Source organism: Schistocerca piceifrons, chromosome 5, assembly GCF_021461385.2.
Source record: "Schistocerca piceifrons isolate TAMUIC-IGC-003096 chromosome 5, iqSchPice1.1, whole genome shotgun sequence".
Classification (NCBI taxonomy): Eukaryota; Metazoa; Arthropoda; class Insecta; order Orthoptera; family Acrididae; genus Schistocerca; species Schistocerca piceifrons.
Window position 1 is genome coordinate 25,733,900 of NC_060142.1, and position 26,320 is coordinate 25,760,219.

At 43.4% G+C, this 26,320-nt stretch overlaps 1 protein-coding gene across 1 annotated transcript in view; it reads right to left on the reverse strand.

Moving 5' to 3' along the window:
• Window positions 1-26,320, reverse strand: part of LOC124798371 (trehalase-like) — a 323,119-nt gene that overhangs the window by 61,327 nt on the left and 235,472 nt on the right. The window contains exon 9 of the mRNA XM_047261743.1: window positions 5,825-5,942. Coding sequence (XP_047117699.1) covers window positions 5,825-5,942 — 118 coding nt within the window. The remainder of the gene's footprint in view (window positions 1-5,824; window positions 5,943-26,320) is intronic.

Genomic DNA, 26,320 nt, shown 5'->3' on the forward strand with positions numbered 1-26,320 from the left:
CCATGGGGGTGTGCATTTGGATGTCTGTGTAACTTTATTACATATTGACCAATTGTAAACTTCCTCAAGGAGTTCAGTTTCTTTCCTGCACAGAATTGTCTTGTTTTCTCAATGACTACATAGTGCCATCATTAGGAAAGACAAATTTCTACCCAGTGTTTACACAGTTTGAAAAGCCATTGGTGTATATAAGGAACAGTATGGGTTGTAATATTCTACCCTGAGGAAGTCCTTCATTAACCCTCCACCTGCAGATGATGCAGCTATGAGCATTCAATTCTTTTGTGGGGAAACAAAATTTCTGCTCTGTTTACATGTTGGAAGTCACAATTTTCCTGCAGCTACTCTTCTGTTGATCTAGAACATCGTTGGCTGCTCTTTTCTCATCAAATCTCTTTATGTTGCCATGGACCATCAGAGGTCACTATTTTCTGATCTGAAACATTCACATGCTTAACATACAACTTCTCATGGCAGCTAATTTGTATCCCCATTACTGAGCTTTTAGATATACAAAAATCAAAACATTTATCAGTAAGTTTATTCTGCTGTTATAATGTTGAACACAGTTTTCACATTTCACACATTATTTATGTTAAGTGTCAATTAAAAATCAGTCTAAAGTAAGTTTTTGGTTTTCTGGTTATATTTCTGAAATTCTATTTGTACAGTTATTCTAATTATCAAATGCTCCATGATTTTGTATTTGCCCACTGTTGGATGGTTAATGTATTTTGGTTCTGATAAGTGTTTCTCCAGGCCTTTTGATAACTTACTATGCAACATCTTAATAGCTCATCATCAGATGATTACAATAAGTTGAAGTTGGTTATAATACCATTTTAAGGCTACTACCCTAAGGTAGTAAGCCTAGTCTGTCCTATCACTGTAGTTCTTCCACATTATAACTTCTTTTCTGTTCACGATATACTAGTGCACAACTAGCTGTATTAAAATTATTTGATTACAGTGAAGTGGTGTTATGGCAAACAGGTTGAGTAATTAATGATCTTTAAAAGCTTGTTTCCCATAAATCAATGAAGTACAGTACAAAGGGAAACATCAAACATGCTCTGGATTACAAAAGGAATCTAAATGCAATATGCAGAGAAAACAAAAATCTTTGAAATGGTTAGGACAGACAGAGAACTAAGAAACAAGAAATGCTGTGCTCTCTTAAGGAAACTTAAAAAATCTCTATATAATGTCTGAAATCAGTAATGTATGTAAGAAAATTAAATCCATTTGGGCAGTAGTTCAAAGGAATTTTTTGTTAAAGGAAATGGCAAACCAATAAATAATAACAATCAAGTAAAGTTATTTAATAACCACTTTCTTGAAGTACCTCAGAGAGAATACTGCCTTGAGTCTCTCACAGAGGTATTTAGAAAACTTGCCACATGACTGTACAAGAAAACAAGCCACTCTAACAATCCTTTCATCCTTAACATGGGTTATTACTATCACAACCATAGGTGGAAACACAACTACCCAAAAACACCACTACTTAGGGACAATTAACCTCCTATGGGTAACACCAACACACAAAAATGACAAATACTGGTGAACCCCTTCAGCACTGCAAAATTAACTGGCATGACCAGGTGTAAACTAGTTGACCAGCTGGCAATCCAGGGAAGGCATATTGCACACTAAACACAAACAAACCCATTCAAAACCCTTACATAGTGATTAGTTTATGACCAATCGACCAGTTACAGAATGATCTTGGTATGTTATAGATGCAGATGCTGCAGCTGGCCAAGGAGACTTGGCCCAGCAGTACCTCTCCTCAAAAGGAGTGACACTCTTTATGATGACAAAAGCTGTGACAACAGTACTGAGCTTTGCGTGATACCCAAAACTTAACAACCAACCTACCCTTGCATGATCTGTTGCAGATAGCAAGAAACTGCTACTGCTCTTACTACCTAACCAGACTATCACAGAGATTTTTTCTCTTGGCACTTGCCATTGCACTTTTTTCCTCTGCCCTTGAAACTGCCACCCTTCATTCACATTTCATCCATTATCTACCTCCTCAATGTGACTGGGTTAGTGGGTAATCATACCCAGATGCAAGGATAACATCACGGCCCCACATCCCATGAAGTCCTCAATTAGTAACTAACAAATACGGAGGTGACAGTAAATATATGCAAGAAGCAATGTCTCATAGACCCAGGCAAATTACAATTGTTCCAAGCTCTGTCAAAGAAATTAAAAATATAATTAACTCCCTCAAAAACAAAACCTCTCATATAGTTGACACTATCTCAGGTAAAGTACGAAAGTCCTAGTTTGTTTTTGGAGGGTATCCACCTTGAGCAAAACACAATTTTATCTTTCCTTCTATTTCACACATCTATCACTAAAGTTTCAGTATTATCAGCGGGCTTTTCTTTTCTTTCTTGTTACCAAGTGCCGTGCTTTTCCTGTGTTTTTTTTTAATTGAACCTGTTTTCTTTCAGAGTTTGTCATTTTTTTCTGGTGTCCCCATTATCTTCACTGTGTAAACCTGCACTGTGTGACTTTTGCTGTGTCTGTTTACAACCAGGAACCAGATAAAACAACAAACTGCCAAAGAAAATAAGTGCAATAAAAAAACTAGGAAAACCACAGCATGTGGTAACAAGAAAGAAAAGCCCACTGAAGATGCAAAGGCTGATCAATGATGCTGAAACTTCAGTGAAATTTGTCTGGGAAATAGAAGAAAAGATAAAATTGTGTCGCTCAAGGCAGACTCCCTCCAAAAAGAAATCTGTTTGGTAGAAAACACAAATAGAAGAGCTTCATCCTCAAGATGCTTACTAAAATCCTTTTCTTTATATATATGAAATATATTCAGTCATGTATAAACATTGTAGGAAACTTGTTGTAGAATGTAAATACTTTTGGATTAAAGAAGCATAAGTGTAGAGTCATTGATCGCCCATGTAAAACAATAACACTCATCTCTTAAAATAAGATACCTACTCACAAGGGGAAGGCCTCCGACACGACCAACCAATTCAGCTCAAATTTAGCAGGTCGCTTGTGTACAACCTAAAATGAAAAACTCTGAGATTTTTAGCTCAACACCCTCCTGTTTTTGAGAAAATCACCCCTAAAGGTCATGATGAGCAATCGACTCAAAATTGGCGGGACTGATAGATGATAGTAAATTGAGCATTTTTCATGATGTGGTATAGGGTCCAAAAATGCATACTTTTCCAGAAATCGAGGAAAGAAACTTTTACAACTGCCCCTTATGTACCCACATGGTAAACGCTTTTCGCCGAGAGCGCCGATAGTGGTCCCTGCACGGTAGCTCAGCATGTTCGGTCAGAGGGTTAGCTGCCCTCTGTAACAAAAAACTGAGTTAATGGATGAACAATGAACTTTAACAAGCGTAATTGGACGTCCGCCCTGAGCAAATACAACGAAATTACGAACAAAATGAGATTAAAAAAAATTGTGCAATGACCAAGGTAGCTGGCTGGACGTGGAGAACCCAGATTCGAATCTCGAGGAAATCTACTGGATGTAATTCTTCTCATTTGCATTTTCTCATAACTCAATTGATATGGATAGGAGGGTTAATAAGGTAATTAAATCAATAAGGAATGATAAAAAGGTAGGCAAATAAATTTATCAAAACTTTTGGGATAGTAAACAACTAAAATGTTACTCCTGGTCACTTTACAACGGCTCTTCCAGTCACTGTTACGTGTCCTCACTTCTCTTCGAAAAACCAGGTGGGTGGTACTTGCCACATAAACAATTAAAACAAATATACTACCCTGTATACCTACTCATGATGAACCCCACAGCCATTACAGCACTTTATGCTACTGTTGATATTAACATAAATCATCTGAATGTATATCCTTATCTTCTTTCTATTTCACCTCATTGACCACCACTCTGTGTATGTGCGGATGGATATGAGTGTGTGTGCGAGACACAAGCAGACATTTGTAAAGGCAAAGAGTTTGGGCAAACTCTTTGCCTTTACAAATGTCTGCTTGTGTCTGTGTATGTGCGGATGGATATGAGTGTTTGTGCGAGTGTATACCTGTCCTTTTTCCCCCTAAGGTAAGTCTTTCCGCTCCCGGGATTGGAATGACTCCTTACCCTCTCCCTTAAAACCCACATCCTTTCATCTTTCCCTCTCCTTCCCTCTTTCCTGATGAGGCAACAGTTTGTTGCGAAAGCTTGAATTTTGTGTGTATGTTTGTGTTTGTTTGTGTGTCTATCGACGTGCCAGCGCTTTCGTTTGGTAAGTCACATTTTCCATATTTTGTTATTTTCGTGTAAAATCCAGCTAACTGAATGAAATGTGAAGTTGCTGCATTACTGCCAATCAAAGAGAAAGCATCAAGCACTGTTCTGCATTTGCTCTCAAGAATATGCTCTCTGGTGTAATCAGAAACTGTTCCATGAACTGGAAAATCATGGTAGTTGTTTGTAGTGTACACACTGACTATGTGTGTAGGGGAAAAGTTCTCTTTGAACACTTTTAAGTTTCTTTATTGATTACATTTGATATAGATTTGATAGAACAGTTGGTAAGAAAAATGTATATTCATGAACACACAATTTCTCTTCAAGAACTTAAAGAAAAGGCTTGGAGGGAGAAATTCATTTCAAATTAAGGAAGAGTGGCTGAAAGAAACTGAGGAAGAGTCTAAAGATTTTTAAAAAAAATGATTATGGCTTCAATTATTTTAAAACACTGCATAAAGTGTAGGCTACATATTGAGATAAAAAGAACTTATATTGAGAACTGAAATTGGATTAAAGTAATGAAAAGGTCAATTTAATGCTGCTGGCGTTTTTGTTATCCTTAACGCTGTCATTGTGTTATTTTCCTATTGCCTCTTATTGATTTTGATCTTTTCAACAGTATATTGTTACCAACAATCAGAAAATTATTGTTGAAGTAAATGTAAAGACATGCTAAATGCAAAATAAGATTAGTGTACTTACTGAAATAACATGCAAACACAAAGAAGATGAAAAGTTATTTAGCTTGTTGTTGTTGTGGTCTTCAGTCCTGAGACTGGTTTGATGCAGCTCTCCATGCTATTCTATCCTGTGCAAGCTTTTTCATCTCCCAGTACCTACTGCAACCTACATCCTTCTGAATCTGCTTAGTGTATTCATCTCTTGGTCTCCCTCTACGATTTTTACCCTCCACGCTGCCCTCCAATATTAAATTGGTGATCCCTTGATGCCTCTTATTTAGCTTATCACATATTATTAGTATGAGTGAGTTAGTTGTTATGTGCTTGTCTTGGATTCAGTTGTTAGCAAATTTCATGTTCAGTGGTATTTTCAAAAAGTTGTTAAACAGGGATTCACATGTACCAGTCATCATTCCACTCTTAACTGATACTTTAGTTGAATTGGCATAAGTTGATCCCCGACAGTTGCGGTGGGCTGGGCATGGCAGCTTTGTGTGCCTACCTCTGTCAATCACATAACACAATTTTATAAATGTCTCTATGGCAATGGCTCATTGTTGTCACAACTCTATAGATGGCTGTCATTTTCGTCTGCAGCCATTAGCACTTTGCAGTTGAAAGCTAGCAACAGCACTGAAAGCTATCAGAGATCTTCTTATGCCAACTTGACTGTCATATGTTTGCTCTTCAGCTTAACCAAACAGCAGTTTTTGTGCTGCAAACTGTATAGGAAAGAAGGATATTGGGAGAACTTGGAGATATATCTCTGTTGTCTGGGAAAGTCAAGTTGGTTATTATTTTGTGAACACATTTTGAGCCACTGAATTTAGCAATTGAAATTACATAAATGATCGAATCAGAGTTGAATACCATACATGGTCAGAGCACGGGAGCCAGACGATGTGGCGGCAGCAGCACCAGCAGCAGCCGTGGAGGCAGCGGCTGCAGTATGAACAGTGGAAGTGCTGGCTCCATCACTTGTAGTTCTGTTGCCTGGAGGGAGCAGCCATGCCATTAAACAGTTTTCAGAAGTTATCAACAAGTGGAAAATTTATTAGGCAAATATGTTACAAAAGTTGTATAATTAATCCTGGAATAGAAGAATACATTTAGAATAACAATGTGTAATTCTCATGGTTTATTTTTTCTTCATAAAATATATCTATATGAATATGAGTGTGAAAATCATTACTAAAGGCAAATAGTTTGCTGAGATTACTATAGAATGTTACAATATGTAAAGTAAAATATAGCCAGCTAATGTATGGTGCGAAGAAACTCCCAATAGAAAACAGTATTTACACTAGATTTTGAACTCTTGGCCCTTCTCTAGTAGAAGTACACAGATTCGTGCACACAACCACACAAACACCCTATACCCCCCTCCAGCCCCCCACCCCGGGGGGAGGGCTGACCACTCTATGGTGAGTACATTCTCGGCTACCATGCGACCCCAGCCTTTGTAGCATTGCTCCCTCTTACACTTCGACTATCTCTTACCTCATCTGACTTTGTCAGGTGGTCCTTTTGGTGCTGACCCTGCTTGAACTTGGTTCACGATTTTGGTCTTCATTTCTAGTTTCACTCCCAGCCCTGTCCTCACATTCCATTAACAATGAGGTGGTCCCCATTATTGGGTTTGACCTGCCATCTTTTCCAAATTTTGCGGAAGTGCAGTGTCATGCAGGGAAGGTCATCTACTCATGGTAGCTATCCCATTGCGTGTGGAGGGGAGAGGGGGATGGACATTGAGTATCTGCACAGTGGTAGCCCTCTAGCCCACTGACAATGCAACGATTGCATTGTTGGTGCTTGTGCTACCCACTCCCCATGTATGCCATAGAGTGTGTGCCCATCATGACTGGAGCACGGGGGTTCCCAGCAACAGATCACTGGCCAGGTAGCCACTGCTGTGGCTGGGTAGCACCCAGTTGAAGTAGGTGGCACCATGACAGATAGTTCACATATAACACAACTTAAACTTTCTCTGACTGGTGTCACACCAGCCCCAGGAGTCTCTTCAAATGGGAAGGCCTTGTGCGATGTAACACAGTATGACCCCATGTGTTCCCTTCCCTTGCCATGCTGTAGGAGGAACACAGGACTAGACGTCAAGGAGCGAAATCCTCCTCCCAATACATGGTCTGTATGAGGACCAATGGGGACACCTTTTTGGCCATGATGCCTTTATTTTTTGTGGAAAACATTGAAAACAAATACAGGGAAGTTGCAGCCATCTCTAAGATGGAGAGCGGTTCCCTCCTCATTATAGACTGATGACCTCAGATGTTAAGTCCCATAGTGCTCAGAGCCATTTGAACCTCCTCATTATAATGTCATCTCCTGCCCAGCCACATGCTCTTGTGACATCCCTATGACTGTCACTCCCCACAGGAGTCTCAATATGGTCCAAGGCATCTCTTTCACTGTGATCTTCATCTACAATCTGATGATGAGCTGTGGGCCAGTTTAGAGCGATGTCCATTATGCCCATAGGAGACCAACAGAAAAGAGTTGCTACCGGGGCCTTTATCTCGTCTTTCAAGAGTGATACATTGCCCGAGAAGATCAAGGAGATATGAAATACTATGTTCCTCCTCCTTTGAGAGGCTTCAGGTGTATGGAGTTCGGACATATGACACTGGTCCCCATCCCTCGGCCAGAGGCACCTCGTCCTCCTCCAGCTTCTTCAGCTAGGAAGAGGTCCCTCAGGACTCTTCTTTCCACTGTTTTTCTTCTGCAGCTCTTGCTGGTTCATAGCCAGACACCAGCCAGTGACCCCCAGGGGGCTCGCCACTCTTTGGCTACCACGGGGCCCAAGCCTTTGCAGCATTTTTTCCCGTCCGTGCTGCATGTCTATCCTCTTGCTATTCTTTTTCCCCTCCCTTGGGGAACATGTCTGGGATGTTATTGGGAATGTTCTGCATTGTCTGTTGCTGACGTAAGAACAGTCTCACCATTGTTTCTTCGCTCCATTGTCCTTTATTTGTTTCCCTTATTCTCCCATTCCTCCACTTCGGTGTTTGCGAGTCTCTTTTTCTTCTTCCTCCCTGTGTGCTCTTGAAGGCCGGCCCATGCATTTGACACATAACAGGTGACTGGGTAAGGCATAATTCCCAGCCCCAGGTCAACAGTTAGGGTTCGCACGTATCCCCTGGTACAGGCGAGGCCCCGAGAGGGGTGATTTCCTGAGCTGCAACCTTCCCAAATTGCCGATTGGTCTCTCTGTCAGGTGTTTGGGAGGTGTGACCTGAGGTGTAAACAGTCACCTAAGGTGGGTGCACCCCCTTCTGAAGGTCGCCCCCAGTTGGAAGGACCATGCCATTTGAGATGCTGGCAATCATGGTGGATTTTCTCGCAATGAGTCAGTTCGTACTTATGATCAGCATCTATGAAATGTAAACATAATGAGGCCAATGATTCAAAGACCCTTCCAGCTGCACCACAGTTCCTCATGGTCTAACATACTGAAGACAGTCAGTCCTTCACCATGGTAAGTCCGTTTATTATTCAGAAAGGTGTTAATGCAATTGCTGGCCCTGTGAAATCTTGCTGCTGTTTACGGAATGGCACTTTGCTTTTGGAGACTACTTCAGATTCTCAAACACAACTACTGCTTGCCGCCTCGCTTCTTGATGACTACCCGTTGGTGTTGAGGCCCATAGAAATTTGAATTTTTCCTGTGGTGTTATTTACACTAGGCTGCTCAACAGTCCAACAGAGACTGAAATCCAGTCTTACCTCTCTGATCAGGGTGTCACTGCCATCCATTATGTAATGAAAAAGGTAGATGCCTCCTTAGTGCTCAGCCGCACTCTTTTTCTCACCTTTGATAGAGTGGTGCTACTGTCCAAGATCAAAGCAGGTTATGAAATTATTAAAGTCTGGCCGTACATTCCCAACCCAATGTGCTGCTACCAGTGTCATTGTTTGAACCACACTAGAATGTCTTGTCGACACCCACCCGAATGTGTAACCTGTGGTAGGGGTGTGCATGAGGGCGATTGTTCGCCTCCTTCTCCCTGCTTTATCAACTGCAATGGTGGCCATGCCGCCTCCTCTCGGTAGTGTCTCATGTCTCTTGATGAACAGGCTGTCCAAGAGATCCGGGTAAAGAAAGAAGTGCCCAACCCAATCACTTGCAAGTTATTGGCTAGTCACAAACCCTGTGTTCTCCCATCTGGCACCTATAGTTCTGTTCTTGTTACCCCTCGCATGAAGGACATGGCCACACAGTCATGTGACTTCCAGTTCAGCTCTGATGTCGTGACATTACCCATTGTCAAGGTAGTATCTCCCGCCCCCCCCCCCCCCCCCCATCCAGCTGTGCAGCAAACCATCAAACTCCCGCCTCAAGAGGTGAACCCACCAGTTACACAATAGGTAGGCCAGAAAGGACAGAAGGAGTATTCTCTTGAAGACTTCCTACGTCCCTCCAGCCAACCAACACCTGAGTCTTCCTCTAACTGGAAATGTTTGAAGAAGTCCACCAAAGGCAAACGGTCATCTCCTTTGCCAACTCGAAGATCCTCTTCGATGGTGTTGCCACATGATACCTTAGACCGGCTGGCCTCTGTGTTGCCAGCATGCACCACCAACTGTTTTTCAGCATTGGACTCCACGAACTGACTGCACAAGCAGTCCGATGCATCTGTGGACCCCATGGAGCAGGATCCTCCTGCTTCTGTACCCTGTAGAAGTGACTCTTCACAGGCTGTCACTCGGCAGCCGCCGAGGTGACATCTCTTCCTCATCATGACTCTCTGTTTACGGCCTTTGGTACCACAAAAAGGATTTATGACTGTTCTTCGCATTACAGTGTTCCCTTGTACTCTGCCTTCAGGAAACAAAATTGCACCCCCACCACTACTTTGAGCTTTCACATTTCTTACCAGTTCGTTTTGACTTTCCCCCTGAGGTCGGCATTCCATCTCATAGGGGCAGCATGCTGCTCATATGGGATGACATTCATAGTCAGCCCATCTACCTGACTACCCATCTTCATGCTGTTGCAGTTCGCCTTTTCCTTCCCCACCTGACTTTTTCCCTCTGTACCATTTATGTCCCTCTGATATTTAATGTCAGCAGGACAGAATTACTTCAGCTTATTGGGCAGCTACCCATCCCATTTTTGCTACTCGGTGGCTTTAAAGTGCATCATCGTCTCGCAGGACCTGTCAGAGAGGTGCCCTCTTGGCTGACCTTCTTAAACAACTTACCCTCTTCTGCCATAACACTGGGGCACCCACTTTTCTTTTCAACTCCTTGCACAACTATTACCATTTGGACTTATCCTTCTGCACTGCCCAGCTTGCCCATCGTCGTGAGTAGTCCGTTCTATCTGATACCTACTTGAGCGACCATTTCCTGTGTGCTATCCATTTGTTGACTCCTACCCATCTGTGTACACACCCAAATGGCAGCTTGCTAAGGCTGACTGGCAGCTTTCCTCCTCCCTGGCGACTTCTCTTATGTCAGTTGGGACTGACATATAGTCATTTTTTAATTCCTCTCTGCCCTCATGTTCTATAGTTTTGACTTTGGCACGTATGACCCCAATTGTTTTTTGCGCCCTAAAGTGAAACAAAACCAAACCAGCCAGTGACTGAAGGAGCCACAGGCTGCTGGCCATCAGACTTCACTTTCTTCCTCTGTCCCTGAAAGAAATTCAGGGAAATCTTCTCAGTCCTCATCTTCTAACGAGGAGGAGGAGCAGGACAAAGAGAAGATCTTTAAGATGGAGGAAACTCCAGTGGCCCCAATGCCACTAGACTCTGCATGTACTCCTTCTGTGCCCAAGGTGGAAATCCCAGTAGCCCCTGAGGCACCAGATCTCCCCAGGCAGTGCTGTAGAACGTATGTCAGTGGATTCCCTGATGTCTCTACTGGTGGCAGTATAGTACCGTGACCCATGTTCATAACCTACCCTCCCTGGTCACTTCATACATCCACAGTATTCAAATAGTCTCATCCTCCAGTAGAAATATAACAGATGTTCCCACCACCTAACTGAGCTACAGCAGGTTTTAAGCACATACCCTGCATTTGTACTGCCATCCAGGAAACATGGTTTCCAGCAACTCGGACCCTTACCCTTCGTGGCTAACTAGGTCATTTTAAGAATTGTACTGACTGTGAGAGGATGTTGAGTGGATTTTGTACATACGTGCTGGACTCTATGTACAGTGACCTTGTGCCTCTTGAGACACCATTGAAGGTTATGGCTCTTCTGGTATGGGCACATCAGGATTTTACCATCTGTAATGCTTATATCCCTCGCAATGATGTTGTGTCTCAGGATATACTGTCTGCATTACTCTCTCAGCTCTCTCCACCTTTCCTAGTTGTGGGCGACTTCAACACCTATGACCCTTGGTGGTGTGAACAATGGTCACTGGCCATGGTAAAGACATCGATACTTTACTGTCAAAGCTCGACCTTTGCATCTTGAACTCTGGTGCCTCAAGTACTTCAGTGTGGCACACAGAACTTATGCAGCCATTGATCTCTCCTTGTGCAGTCCTGGTCTTCTACCATGTATCTACTGGAATGTCTGTGATGACCTGTATGGTGCTGACCACTTCCCAATCTTCCTGTCCCTCTCTCAGCATTGCTCCCCTGGTCACTTGCCCAGGTGGGTTCTCTGTAATGCTGACTGTGATTGGTTCATCTCTGCTGTCGCCCTTAGCTCCCCACCACAATACAGTGTTAATGTGGCTGTTCAGTGTACAGTGGCAGCCATTCTTTTAGCAGCCAGCCAAATCATTCTCTCTTCCTTGGGCTCCCCCCTTCAGAAGACGGACTCTGATGGACCCCATGGATCGCTGCAGCCATTAGAGATCATAGGTGAGCTCTGCAATGCTAGAAGCAGCACCCTTCACTGGAGCACCTCTTTGCCTTTAAAATGCTCTGTACCCATGTCTGCTACCTCATAAAATAACTAAAGCTAGAATCCTGGGAGTGGTACACGTCCACCATTAGATCATGTACCTCTCCATCACAGGTATGGGCAAAGCTTCCAGTCCCCTGCAGATGTACCAAGTATTTCCTTAGATGGTGGCATTTATATTGATCCAGGTACTGTCACCGAATGTTTTAATAAGGATTCCACTTGTGCATCTGCATCTCAGAACTACCACTTCTCCTTTCGGCTGATAAAACAGCAGGTGCTGCGAATGCACTTATCTTTCACTACCCACCACCTGGAGCCATATAATGCTCCATTCAGTGAATGGAATCTCTCCAGTGCCCTAGCCCTTTTCCCTGATGAGGCCCCAAGGCCAGACCACAGCCACAACCAAATGCTGACACCTCTCTTAGTGATTTTTCAGTGTCACATCCTTGCCATCTTTAATTGACTCTTGAGTGAGGGAGAGTTCCCACCTCAGTGGCGAGAAAACATGATAGTTCTGGTACTGAAAGTGGGGTAAGAACCTCTTTGAGATGGACAGTTATCGCACTATCAGCCTTGCCGATGTTATCTGTAAGTTGCTCGAATGCAAGGTGAACAAGCGGCTGTGTTGGCTCCTTGAGCCATGGGGCCTTTTGGCTGCAATTCAGGGCAGTTTTGGCAAAGGCCGCTCCACTGCTGATAATTTGGTTCACCTGGGGTCCACCATCTGGATGGCCCTTGTATGTAGTCGGCACCTCATCACTGTCTTTTTCATCCTACAGAAGGCTTATGTCACAGGGTCCACTCCTGATTTTTGTCAATAGGTTCCTGTTGCGCTGTACATTCTGCTTTCAAGTGGGCGCTACACTCAGTACCCCTATATCCAAGAAAATGTGGTCCCGCAGGGCTATGTACAGAGCATTCCTTCTTCCTGGTGGCCATCAATGGTCTAGAGGCAGCTGTGGGGTCTTTGGTATTGCTCTCCTTATATGCCAAACATTTTTGCTTTTATTATTGCTGAGCTTTGTCTACAGGGTGCCATACGAAAGATACAGTCACGGGCTCTCACCCACGGCTTTCATTTTTCGGCTGCCAAGACTGTTGTAATGGACATCTGTCAGCATTGTACTGTACAACCACACCAAGAGCTTTACCTAGATGATCAGTTACTTCTTGTAGCTGAAACACAGTGATTTTTGCAACCAATCTTCGATTTTCTGAAGTGGCTTCCACACCTTCGCCTACTTAAGCCAAAAGTGCTGGCGACACCTCAATACATGTCGCTGCCCGAATAACACTAGCTGGGGTGCAGATTGCTGTATCCTTTTGCAGCACTACGAAGCCTTGATTCAGCCCTATCTTGATTATGGAAGTCTTGCATATGGTTCTGCATTGCCTTCATCATTGTGGGGTCTGACATGCAACAGCAGCCTTCTGAACCAGCCCTGTGAACAGCCCACTAGTTGAGGCAGTAGTCTGTCCATCACCTATCAGGCCCTAACAACAGCTGCTGAATTATGATATACATGTTCATAGCTTCCCTGAACATCCTGACTACTGTTTCCTTTTCCCTGGAAGTGAGCTTCACTTCCCACAGCAGCAACACAGAGCTGGGTTTACGATTGCTGCATGCCTCCAGTGTCTCTGTTCGGAACTGCAACTTCCTTAACTGTCACCTCTGGTCAGGGGGACATCGCATCGGCAACCGTGGCTTGCATCCCACACTTGAATTGGCCTCAAAGTCTCCTTTGGTCCAAAAGATTCTGTTGACTCCACGATTTTCCGCCATCTGTTCTGGGCTGTCCTGGAGAAGTATCCACGCTCGGAAATGGCATTCAGAGGCAGCTCAACAGTCAATGGACAAACAGGCTTTGCATACACACATGCACAGTGCAGTGAACACCACACACTGTCAAATGACTGCAGTGTCTTCACTGCTGAATTGACGGCCATTAAATTAGCCCTTAGCTATGTTCGTTCTAGCACTGGCAGAGTATCCTAATTGGTAGTGACTCCCTTAGCAGCCTTCAGGCTATAAACCAGTGCTACTCCCCTCACCCACTGGTTATGGATATCGAAGATTGTGTCTTTGACTTCCAACAAGCTGGGTGGCCAGTCGTTTTTGTTTGAACCCCTAGTCGTGTTGAGATTTTGGGAAATGAACAGGATGATCTATTGGCCATACTGGTCACCAGGATGCCAAGTCTGGAAATGGAGGTCCCAGAACTGGACTTTGGCTGTTATTATGCCATTGATTGCTGGAAGTCTGGAATTCAGATTGGTCTGCCCTGATCTTCCCCAACAAACTAAGGACAATTAGGGAGACCATGACCATATGGCAGTCTTCCCTGCATGCTTCTCGCAGGGAATCCACTGTCCTCTGTAGACTCCGCATTGGCCACATTTGGCTGACCCACGGCTACATTTTCAGACTTGAGGATCCCCTTCACTGCTGATGCGGACCCCTCCTGACGGTGGCCCACTTACTCATAGACTGCCCTAATTTGGCTACAGTGAGGTGGCTTCTTAATCTTCCTGGCACACTGCCTTGGTGCTAGTAGATGGTGCCAACTTGGCTAACCTGGTGGTACATTTTGTTCGCGAAGGTGGTTTCTATTCATCCCTGTAGGGTAGGTCTTTTTGGCCACATAGACAACCTGAGAGTTTCTTGGCTTTAACACCTTGTCTTGACTGATCCTGTAATAACTTGTCTGTGCGGTCTTTTTTCTAGTCTTTTATCTCTCCTTTTTTTTATTGTGTTAGTTACATTTAGGCTTTACAGGATTTACCTATCGCCTCCTTCCCATGACGACTACTTCTGGTTTGCCACTTAACGGATGAAGTGACTGATGAAATAGCAGTTTAGTCCCTTTCACTCCCATCAACCACCAGCCACACAAACCACACAATCATACATGCCCAGGATCGCAGCAAGGCAGGTTATGATGTTATCACAGTCAGACCGTATACTCTGAACCCGATGCGCAGCTAACAGTGTCATCGTTACATCGCCCATGCTGCCTCCTTCTGTGATTGTCCTGTATATCTTGATGAGCAGGCTGTCCAGGAGATTTGGTGAAGGAAAAAGTGCCTGACCCGGTCACTCGCAACTTATTTGCTTTTCAGAAACCCTGCGTTTTACCATCCGGCACCTACAGTACTGTTCTTGATACCTCTTGCTCCACACGGCCATGTAGTCGAGCGACCTCAAATTTAGCACTGTGGATGTGAAATCGCCCAGCATCATGGTAACGTCCCTGTTCCCTCATTCACCTGTGCAACAAGCCACCAAACTCTTACCTCATGGGGCGAAGTCACCAGCTACTCAACTGGCAGGCTGGAAAGGACACAAGGAATATTCCCGTGAGGACTTCCTGTGTCCCTCCAGCCAGCCAACACCAGCTTCCTCTGCTACCTGAAAAGGCTCAAAGAAGTTGGGTGTGCACATATGTGGGGAAGGAGTCAGCAAACGGATAGCACACAGGAAATGGTTGCTCAAGTATGTCAGAGAAAACATACTACTCGAGATGATGAGCAAGCTGGGCAGTGCAGAAGGATGGGTCCAAATGGGGATAGGTGTGCATGGAGTCTAAAAGAAATGTGGGTGCTCCTGTGTTAAGGTCCAAGAAGTTAAGCTGATTAAAAAGTCAGACAAACAGTCTTCTCCTTTGCTGACTCGAAAATCCTCTTCGATGGTGTTGCCACGTGATACCCTCACCCGGCCGACCTCCGTGTCGCCGGTGCACACCAACTGCTTTGCTGCACTGGACTCTGCTGGCTGACAGCAGGATAATGGTGACACTACTGTAGACCTCATGGAGCAGAATCCTCCTGCCTCTGTGCACTGGAGCAGTGAGTCTTTGAAGGCTGGCACTCGGCAACTGCTGAGGTGACACCCCTTCATTTTTTCCTCATCATGACTCTCCACCAATGGAATGTTCATGTTCTTCGAAGCAACAAAGATGATTTATGGCTGCTCTTAGCATTGCAATATCACTTGTTCTCTGCCTTCAGGAAACAAAATTACGTCCTAATGACCGCTTTGAGCTCTCACATTTCTTCCTGGTCCGTTTTTGCCTTCCCCCTGAGCTTGGCATTCCATCTCATGAGGGGGTCATGCTGCTTGCCCGGGAATACGTTCATAGTCAACCCATCTCCCTGACTATCCATCTTCACACTGTTGAAGTTCGTCTTCTTCCTCACATGACCTTTCCCTTACATCCCTCCATCATCTGATGTCACCAGAACAGACTCCCCCAGCTTATTGGGCAGCTACCTCACCCCTTTCTGCTGCTCGGTGAGCACCACTCCCTTTTGGAGTTCTCCCAGAATCTGTCCGAGAGGAGCTCTCTTGTCTGACTTTTTAATCAGCTTAACTTCTTGGGCCTTAACACAGGAGCACCCACTTTTTTTTAGACTCTACGCACACCTATCCCCATTTGGACCCATCCTTCTGCACTGCCCAGCTTGCCCATCATCTCGAGTAGTACATTTTCTCTGACATACTTGAGCAACCATTTCCTGTGTGCTATCCATTTGCTGACTCCTTCTTCACATACGTGCACACCCAAGTGGCAGCTTACTAAGGCCCACTGCAGGCTTTACTCCTCGCTGGTGACCTTGGACGACCAAAAGGTCCCCAGTTGTGATGACCAGGTGGAATATCTTACAAATGTTGTCGTTACCGCTGCAGAATGTTCCATTCCTTGCATTTCCTCTTTACCACTCCATGTCCCGCTCCCTTGGTTGACTGTTGCCTGTCATGACACAATTTGTGTGCAGAGATGTATTCTCCGTGTTTTTAACTATCATCCTATGATGGCAAACTACATTAATTGCAAACAGATATTTGTACAATGTCATTGCATTATTTGGGTTAGAAAAAAGCTAGGTAGATTTCATTCACTAGTTCTTTTAACAGTTCCACTCCCTCTTTTGCCGTGTGGGGCAACCTCTGACAGCTCTCTGGGACCAAGATCCATTCCCCAATTTTCGGCCTGACTGTAACAGACAATATCATCATGGACCCTATTGCTATCTCCAACACCTTGGGGTGCCATTTTGCTGAGATTTTGAGCTCCTCCCACTATCACTCTGTCTTCCTCTATCGGAAACGAGTGGAGGAGGCTCGGGCAATACCCTTCTCTTCTGAGAACAGTGAGTGCTACAGTGCCACCTTTACTATGAGGGAACTAGATCATGCTCTCACTTCATCCCGATCCTTCACCCCAGGGCTAGATGCTGTTCATAATCGGATGTTCTCTTTCGGGCAAGCACTTTCTGCTTAATACGTACAACCGCATCTGAGCAGAGGGCACATTTCCCAGATGTTGGCATGAAGCCACTGTCATGCCCATACCTGAGCCCAGTAAGGACAAACACATTCCTTCTAGCTACTGCCCCATCCCTCTCACCAGCTGTGTTTACAAGTTGATGGAACGTATGATTCACGCCCAGCTGGTATGGTGGCTTGAGCCTCGCAATTTACTAACCACTGCAGAGTGTGGCTTTTGAGTGTGGTGTTCTGTAGTTGATCATCTTGTCACTTTTTCCACCCATGTCATGAGTGGTTTTCTGTGGTAATTCAAGACTGTGGCTGTGCTCTTCAATTTGGAGGTGGCCTGTGACACCTGCTGGAGAACTGGTATCCTCCGTACTCTTTACATGTGGGGTGTCTGTGGCCACCTGCCCCATTTCCTTCAGGCATTTTTAAAAGACCAAGTTTTCAAGATACATGTGGGTTTTGCCTTGTTGGACAACTTTATACAGGGAAACAGTGTGCCTCAGGGTTCTGTCCTGAGCATTGTCCTTTTTGCTATCATCATTAATCCTATAATGGCCTGTCTGCAGCTGGGCATCTCTGGCTCCCTTTTTGTTGACGATTTTGCAGCCTATTGCAGTTTTCCATGGACTTGTGTCATTGAGTGGGTCTCACTGAGCAGTGTCTTCAGTGATCTCTAGATTATTTTTACTCATGGGCCTTGACAATGGCTTTCGTTTTTTGACTGACAAAACTGTTTATATCAATTTCTGATGACACAATTAGTTTCTCCAACCATCTTTACATCTTGGGCCTGTTGCTGTTCCATTCATTGAAACTATAAAATTCCTGTGGCTGATGCTCGACAGGAAACACTCTTGGTCCTCCCATGTGTCTTACCCAGCAGCCCGCTGTCTGCAATCCCTTAGCGTCCTACGTGTCCTCAGTGGTACTTCCTGAGGTGCAGATCAAATCCCCTCCTCCATCTGAACTGGTTCCTTGTCGGTTCTAAACTAGACTACGGGTGTTTCGTTTATGCATCTGCACATCCATCCATCTTATACTGTCTCAATGATTGAGCACTGGTACCCTTTACACTAGCCTGGTTGAGAGTCTGTATGCAGAAGCTTCCGAACTACCATTGTCCTACTGCTGTGACTTTCTCCTCAGCAGATATGAATTCCGTTTGTGTGCTATGCATGGCCACCCATCCATGCCTCCTTCTTTAACGACTTCTTTGATTGCCAGTATGGGGTGTGTCCCTCTTCTCTGTTACCTCCTGGAGTTCGCTTTTGGCTCTTGCTCCAGCAGCTTAACTTCATGCTATCTGCAACTTGCTCGGTGGGTGTGAGCCCTTTACCACCTTGGCTTAGTGCAGTGGCCTGTGTTCACCTTGGCCTTCATTTCTGGCAATTTCTGGCATTGTTTCATACGCACGGCCAGCTGGAGTATGAAGAACAACAAATACATCTCCAAGAACACACACATGTGTTAACAGTGCTGGAAATTGTAAGTAACACCAAATGATACATTCACAATATGAAACTTATGCTACAAAAGTTGCTTCTAACCTAAAAAGCAAGAGAAAAACACAACAAAGTGTAATATATCAGCATATTATATCTGTCACATAGTAAGTTCATTGTATGTATAAAAGAAACATGTATTTGATACCACAGATGATGCTTCCCAAATAAATGAAGCAAAATGCATATGGCAACAAACAAACTGCCTTCATTTATTTGCATAGACGGTACATACCTCCCAGAATTTAGAGCATCTAAGGGAAAGATGGAAAACAGATAAAAATGACGAAAACAAAACAAACTTGCAACACAGCATTATCATCAAATAAATTTGTAGTGCGCATTGCCACTGCTTTACTGGGATGATGATTTTTGGTATACTGTGCACCCAGTTCCCATGCTTCCAGCATTTCTATTATTGTGCTAGAAGATCGTTGCTTTGCTGTTACCATCTCCTCCTCCTCCTTGTCCTCCTCCAAAGAACTCACCACAACTTCCTGTCGTGAAACACACTACAACTCCACAAATGCTTTGCTGGTCATTTCATGGCTGTGATCTTCCACAAGCTCATCAATATCATTTTTATCCACTCTAGTCCCATGCTCTTGGCCAAAGATGTAATATCACTATTGTTTACTACAGGCTTCACATCTGGTGTAGAGTGACCCTTCAAAATCCCATCTGTTCTATGCCAGTGTAGTGTTTGCAGTGCTCTTAAGCCTACCATTATTATGCTGGGGTACATTTTGTGGGCACTGTTGAGTAAACTGATGCCTCTTATAATTTTCACATTTACTCCTGTCACCTTTTTTGTAAATAGGAATCATCTTTGTTTTTAGCCAATTCTCAGGTATTCTTCCTTGTCTCCAGAACATATTCAGCAGATGCATGAGTCTGATATGTAAGAAGCTTCCACCATATTTCCAGCTGCCTGCATTAATCCCATCCATTCTAGCTGCTTGTTTGATTTTTAAGGCTTCTACCATGTCTACAACTTTCTCAAGAGTGATGATGTCCAATCAATGAAGTTCATGTGTGTATGTCTCTTCCTCTGAGTTCTTATCTTCATACCAAAAATGTTCATTGTATTAGTGCGAGGATTCCTCACCCATCACATTAAGTTGAACTAAATTCATGTAACACTGTAGGGTGTTAAGGTATTGTAAATTTTAACCTCCCATCCTGATTGTTGTTATGGCAACAGTGTTCCTCACTTGAATTGCAATGTGATTGTTGCACAACTGCTACATGTCTTGTCGTGTAGAAGAATGAAATGTTTATGTTAACCAGTTCATTGTTCACTTTCCCATGTTTGGTAAAAGACAATAACAGATACTGGAGAGAGACTTTGGAGGGACACTTAGTAGTAAGTGTATTGGTCCATGAACGAAAGCATAATAATGAAAATGTGACACAAGTGATGGATAGGTTTTTTGAATGGTTCAGTAAAAGACTATGAAATCATCAGACTTTTATCACACAAGGAATATTAATGGGTGGAAAGTGTTTTGTATGCTCCCCACTCTGGTTGTCCATCAACGCAAAGGGAATGACCTGAAAGTACTTTTTCATTGATGCATTCATCCTGCAAGTTAACCAGAAAGCATACTGCAGAACTTGGAATTATAAGGAGCAATGTGCAGCTCCACATGAAAATGGATTAGCTGCTAAAGTAGATGAGTAGGACAACATGGAGCCATATTAAGATGTGCAGGGATAGTGGTGGTGCAGATATGGATGTTTTGGACAAAGAGCTATAAGCATTGTTAAAGTTACGAAGAAGTGAATGCACATACAAAGGGACCTTTGGCCATCTCATACAAGGTAGGCTGAAGAAAGGAACATCTATGTTTATAACATCTACAGACCCAGAGAAAGTTTTTGATAATGTTGAGTGGACTACACTTTAGAAATAATGAAGGTGGCACAAATAAAATACAGGGAAAGAGAGGTTATTTACAAGATGTACAGAAACCAGACAACAGTTATGAATCAAAGAATATAAAAAAGAAGGAGCATTTGAGAAGTGAGTGGGAGAAAGTTGTAGCATATCACTGACGTTATTCAATTTGCACACTGAGCAAGCAGTCATCCAAGGAGAGATTTGGAGAGGGGATTAAAAGTCAGGGAGAAGAAATGAAGACTTTCAGTTTTATCAACAATATGAGGAAAGAGAGAGATTTTTACTCACTGAGATGACACACTGAATTGCAGACAGGCACTTCAAAAAGACTGACACACTCATTCAGCTTTCAACCAAAGAATTCTTCAGAAAAGAAAAAATACACACACATTATTTCAAGCGAGCAAACACACCTTATTCACACATAACTGCCATATCCAGCAGCTTGGGGGTTTGCCAATGATATTGTAATTCTGTTGGAGACAGCAAAGGACATGAAAGAGCAGTTTAATGAAATGGATACTGTGTTGAATTGAACCGGGTGATGCTGAGGACATTAGATTAGGGAATGTAGTAGAGGAGTTTCACTGTTTGGGCAGTAAAATAATTAATGATGATTCAAGTAGAAAGGATACAAAATGCAGCATGGAAATAGCAAGAAAGTATGGCACAACCAAAAGACATGAACTTTTGGCAGAAGGTCTTCTGAAACAGACAACACACACAGACACACACACACACACACACACACACACACACACACACACACATATATTCACGCACATCCCAGCTCACACATGATCACTGTCTCTGGCTGCACATGTGAGCTGTGTTTGTATGAATGTGTATGTTGTCTATTTCAGAAGAATGCCTTCTGGCTGAAAATATACATGTTTAGCACTCTTTTTGTTGTGCCTGTGTGCAGCTCAATGTCTCTGATATATAGTGAGTATCAATCTATTCTTCTCATAAAATGTATTATTTTTTTTATTTTTCATTTTTTCCCTTTAAGGGAGTGATTGAACTTTAGTAGTGATTTTTTCATCTTCCTTAGTTAAAATTGATGCAACATCTGGAGACTAAACCAAGGAAAGTTCACAGTAAATTGGCCTGGATTATTTCTTGGTCAATGCTCAGAAATTTGTGGAGTAAATAATTGATTTATGCCAAATTTAAATGAAAGAACTTCAGTAGCCTTGTATAGAAGTGAAATGTAGATGATATGCACTTCAGACAAGAAGAGAATACAAGCATTTGAAATGTGATGCTATATAAAAATGCAGAAGATTAGGTGGGTATATGAAATAACAAATAAGGTGGAGTTGAGTTGAACTGCAAAAAAAGAAATTTAATTGACAATTTGACAGACAAAGGGACAGGATGCATTGTGAGGCATCAGATTTGTTAGCTTGGAAATGGAAGAAAGTTTGAGGGGTAAAAATTGTAGTGGGAGACAAATAGATGAACACAATAAGTGGATTTAAATGGATGTAGGTTGTGGTAGTTACAAAGATGTGAAGACACTTGCACAGGATAGACAAGCATGGAAGGAAGCATCAAACCAATCTGTGGGACTGAATACCACATCAACTACTACAACTGCAATATGCTTAGACAGCTTCTTCCCTGTGTTTTCATTCCAAGTGCCCAAAAAAGTTCAGTATTCAGTTAATAATTCTATTAATTTGAACAACCATGGGTATTGTATTGTATTTATTGGCCCTGTTGCCTACAAAAGCACTTCTTGCATAAGACAATGGTCAAGTCATGTTACAAGTACACTTCTGAAAGTGATTTCTAGACATACTTATTTAAGATTACAATGATACACTTTATACATTAAGTATTTATATAACACACTTCATAAATTTAAATATTCTTTGACGAAGTAAAAGCAGAGTTGTTGTAAATATGACTTCAGAGATTTTTGATAGGTTTTGACTTCAGCAATTGCTCTTATGTTTTCAGGAAGTTTGTTACAAAGTTTAAGTCCCATGTGGAAAGTACCATTTTGGCACAGAGATGTGTTAATTTGAGTTACATGTAAATTTTTTTTGTCTGCTGAAGTGATCATGTATATCACAGTTTTTTCAGTCTGCCGTCCTTACATATTACATTTATTTTTAAGGATATCAGGGTTCCCACAATGTATACAAATGGTAATGGAGGAATAACAGATACCTTAAACGGAGGTTTGCAAGAGTCTTTAGGTTTGCATCCAAACAAGATTCCAACAGCCCTTTTTTTGTAGTTTGAAAGTGCTATTAGCAGTTTAGAGTTTCTCCAGCAAGTGACTCCATATTTAAGGCAAAAATGGAAGTAGAGTTGATAAGCATTCATTACTGTTTTCTCACTACAGCATGATTTTAGTGAGCAAAGAATGTGACATGTCTTCCTCAGTTCTGCATTAAGATATTCAAAATGCTTATTCCATTTACATTGCTCTGCTGCCAAAATCCTAAGAATTGGGTTTCAGTACTGTTACCAACCAGTTCATGGCTGATAGAGACCAATGGGATAAACATGTCATTGTTTGGAGCATTGTGGAGTTTTTTTTACCAACTTATTTATACACGTGCCAATAGTCACAGTAAACTTAGCATTGAGTAGGGTCAATGAGAATAATGTATCATTTTTGAGTGAACTGCTTTCATCTAAACTGTTTAATGTGGCCATTTAAGAAGACTTTAGATAAGCCTGGGGATGTTGGTCATTACCAACCTCCGAGTCCATACTATGTTCATTCATTTTTATAGTGCTAAAAAAAATTACATAATTATGTATTGGACAAGGTGCCTCTAGGTCCCAGATGCGAGAAATTTTTCTGATTTAAATTTTATATTTTTGAAAAAAATTGCCATTTTCCTCCAGCACATTTCCACTGATGCAATAACGGTTGACCAGTTCACACCGTAATAGTGTGAATCATCATCAGCAAAGTCATCCTGTCAATCAAATCAGATCATAGAGTCACCTGACTTGTGAGATGGATGGCTGTAGGAGCTATAGTCACAAGATGGAGCTTTCCTTCAAGTGGCTTAGTTATCTTTACATTTTCCTTCTGAGATGGTTCTGGGGCTACAGGAGTTACCTTCTCTTGCCCCCTCCAGGCCATCTTCACCCTGCAGGCCCCAATCCTCATAAAAAATAAATTATCACAGTTTCTTTTTTCGGAACACGAGTATGATATTTACAAGCCCTCACTGCTTACAAATCCCATAAAAATTATATCAATGAAACACACAAACAGTAGGAATCTTGGCACAATTTAGAGATACTGCAGATTTATTTTCTTTTGGCTACATTCTTAATGTCTGCCTACTTATAAGTAGGCAGTATACAAGGTGTTTCCGCATGGCAAGTGCAGTGTCAGTTGAAAAGAGCTGCATCTGTTGTGTAACTGGTAAGACCATATGACTGTGAAGAATTTTTATGTTACATTTATTACACTGTATTGTAAGCAAATCTGTTCTCAACCTGAAGGTTCATTTGAAAACTGAAACACTTCATTGGCATAGTTTTATTAGTAATAGTATCTCATTGTCTTCCTCTGACTTATTCAGCCAGTTAAAGAAACTACATTCTAAGGTGAACTTTGAACCACCATGCAACTGGCATTTTTTCAGTAACAAATTGTTCCCAGTGGTGAAAGATGTAATAAATGACAGGAAAGATCCTATGGTCAGTTAGGGTTCAAAACTTAGACCTCTGCAGTCTGATCACAGGGACATTCAAGACCAGGCCCATCTCTGGCAGCTGTGCATTACCTTGGTTTATCACATTCCCATCAGTGTAATATTTATTTGTCGTTGAAGACACCCCCGCCCCCTCCCTCCTCCTGCGGGTCAAGGGTTAGAATAGGCCCGAGGTATTCCTGCCTGTCGTACAAGGCTACTAAAAGGAGTTTCACATGTTTTGGCCTTTATGTGATGGTCGCCTGTAGGGTTTGACCTCCATCTTCAAACTTTTCCTGAAGAGCGAGCCAATTGGGGAAGGGCGCCTTACAAGGTGCATCATGACCATCGTGCATTGAGATCTTTAGCCCACTTTCTCACTGTTGCATTGCATTCCTGCCCATTCTCCATCTCTTGGGTGAGGACACATTCCTGGGTGCGTTTCCCACCATGCACTATGCAGTGTCGATTTCTGTGTCGACGATGACCATGGACTTCTTTGCACCTGATATCCAGCTCAGTAGCCAGTCTGTTATGGTGGGGCCACCATGGACCCTGTTGGTTGTAGCCCCCTGCGCCATTAACTCCCCATGTATGCCAAGGGGTAGATGCCCATCCCCCTGGGGCATCGGGACTCCCGGCAATGGCCATTCTGCCAGGTGGCCTTTGCTGTGGCTGGGTGGTGCCCGTGGGAAGGTCCTGTGGTCGGAGTGGGTGGCATCAGGGCGGATGACATGTGATGAAGCATAGTCCATCATCTCTTGCTGGTGGTGAAACACTAACAGTATCTAAGCGATCATGAGCTCAATTCAACGCACAGAAGTACAACCCCAAATTGTTCCCCTCCCTGGCTACACCATGGGAGGAATGTCAGGCTAAGGATGGCAGCGGATCTTATTCGCCCCGGTACCTTGTATGTTCGAGAGCTGCTGGGGAATCATTCATGACAATGAAGCCTCAGTTTTTTGTTGAGCATTTAGAGGACAAGTTCAGGGAGGTGGAGGGCTTGTCCAAAATGAGATCTGGGTCAGTCATGATCAAAACAGCGTTCTCTGCACAGTCACGGGAGTTACTAGCTTGTGTAAAGCTGGGGGATGTTTTTGTAACCATCACACCCCTAAAGAGCTTAAATATGGTCCAGGGTATCATATTTCACAAAACCTTATTTTGCAGTCTGATGATGAGCTGCTTGCCAATTTAGAGTGGAGAGATGTACATTTTGTCTGGCATGTCCACTGGGATCCGAAGGGAAATCAGGTTCCCACCGGTGCCTTCATCTTGACCTTTGAGGGTGATACATTGCCCAAGAAGGTCAAGGTGATGGTCTACTGGTGTGATGAAAAGCCCTATATCCCTCCCCCGATGCAGCGCTTTAAGTGCTGGAAGTTTGGCCATATGTCTTCCCGCTGTACTTCCAGTGTCACATGCCAAGATTGTGGATGCCCATCACATCCCAATACTCCATGTGCCCTGCCTTCTATCTGTGTCAACTGCAGAGAGCACCATACACCTTGCTCATCTGACTGCAGGATTCTCCAGAAAGATAGGAAAATCATGGAGTATAAGATCCTGGACCAACTGACCTACGCTGAGGCTAAGAGAAAATTTGAACGCCTGCATCCTGTGTGTATGACATCGTCTTATTCTGCCGCTACAGCAGTTCTGGCACCACCAGGTCCATGAACCCAGGTCAACTCTCAGAGCCAGAAGAAAACACCAAACACCTGCCCCCTTGATGGTGGGGGCATTTCCCTCCCTGTTGCTCCTGCACCACCTACTTCAGGAGCAACATCCCCCCCCCCCCCCCCTCCCCCAACCATCGGGGACATCCATTCCCACTTCTAAGCCAGAGAAGCATAAGTCTTCTTTGGCTTCTCTCACTAGGAAGGGGTCCCTTGGGTCACTCCCTTCCCAGGTTTCTTCTAGTGGGAGAGACAACACCTGCCAGTGGCTGAAGAGCTCAAAAGCAGCTGTGGTCATAGGGCTTCACGCTCATCCTCAGTCCCGGAGACTGAGCCAGTGAAGTCCTCCCAACCAGGGAAACCCAAGGAGCAGCAAGAGAAATCCACAAAGAAAACCCCTAAGACCAAGGAAATTGCAGTGGCACCCACACCAT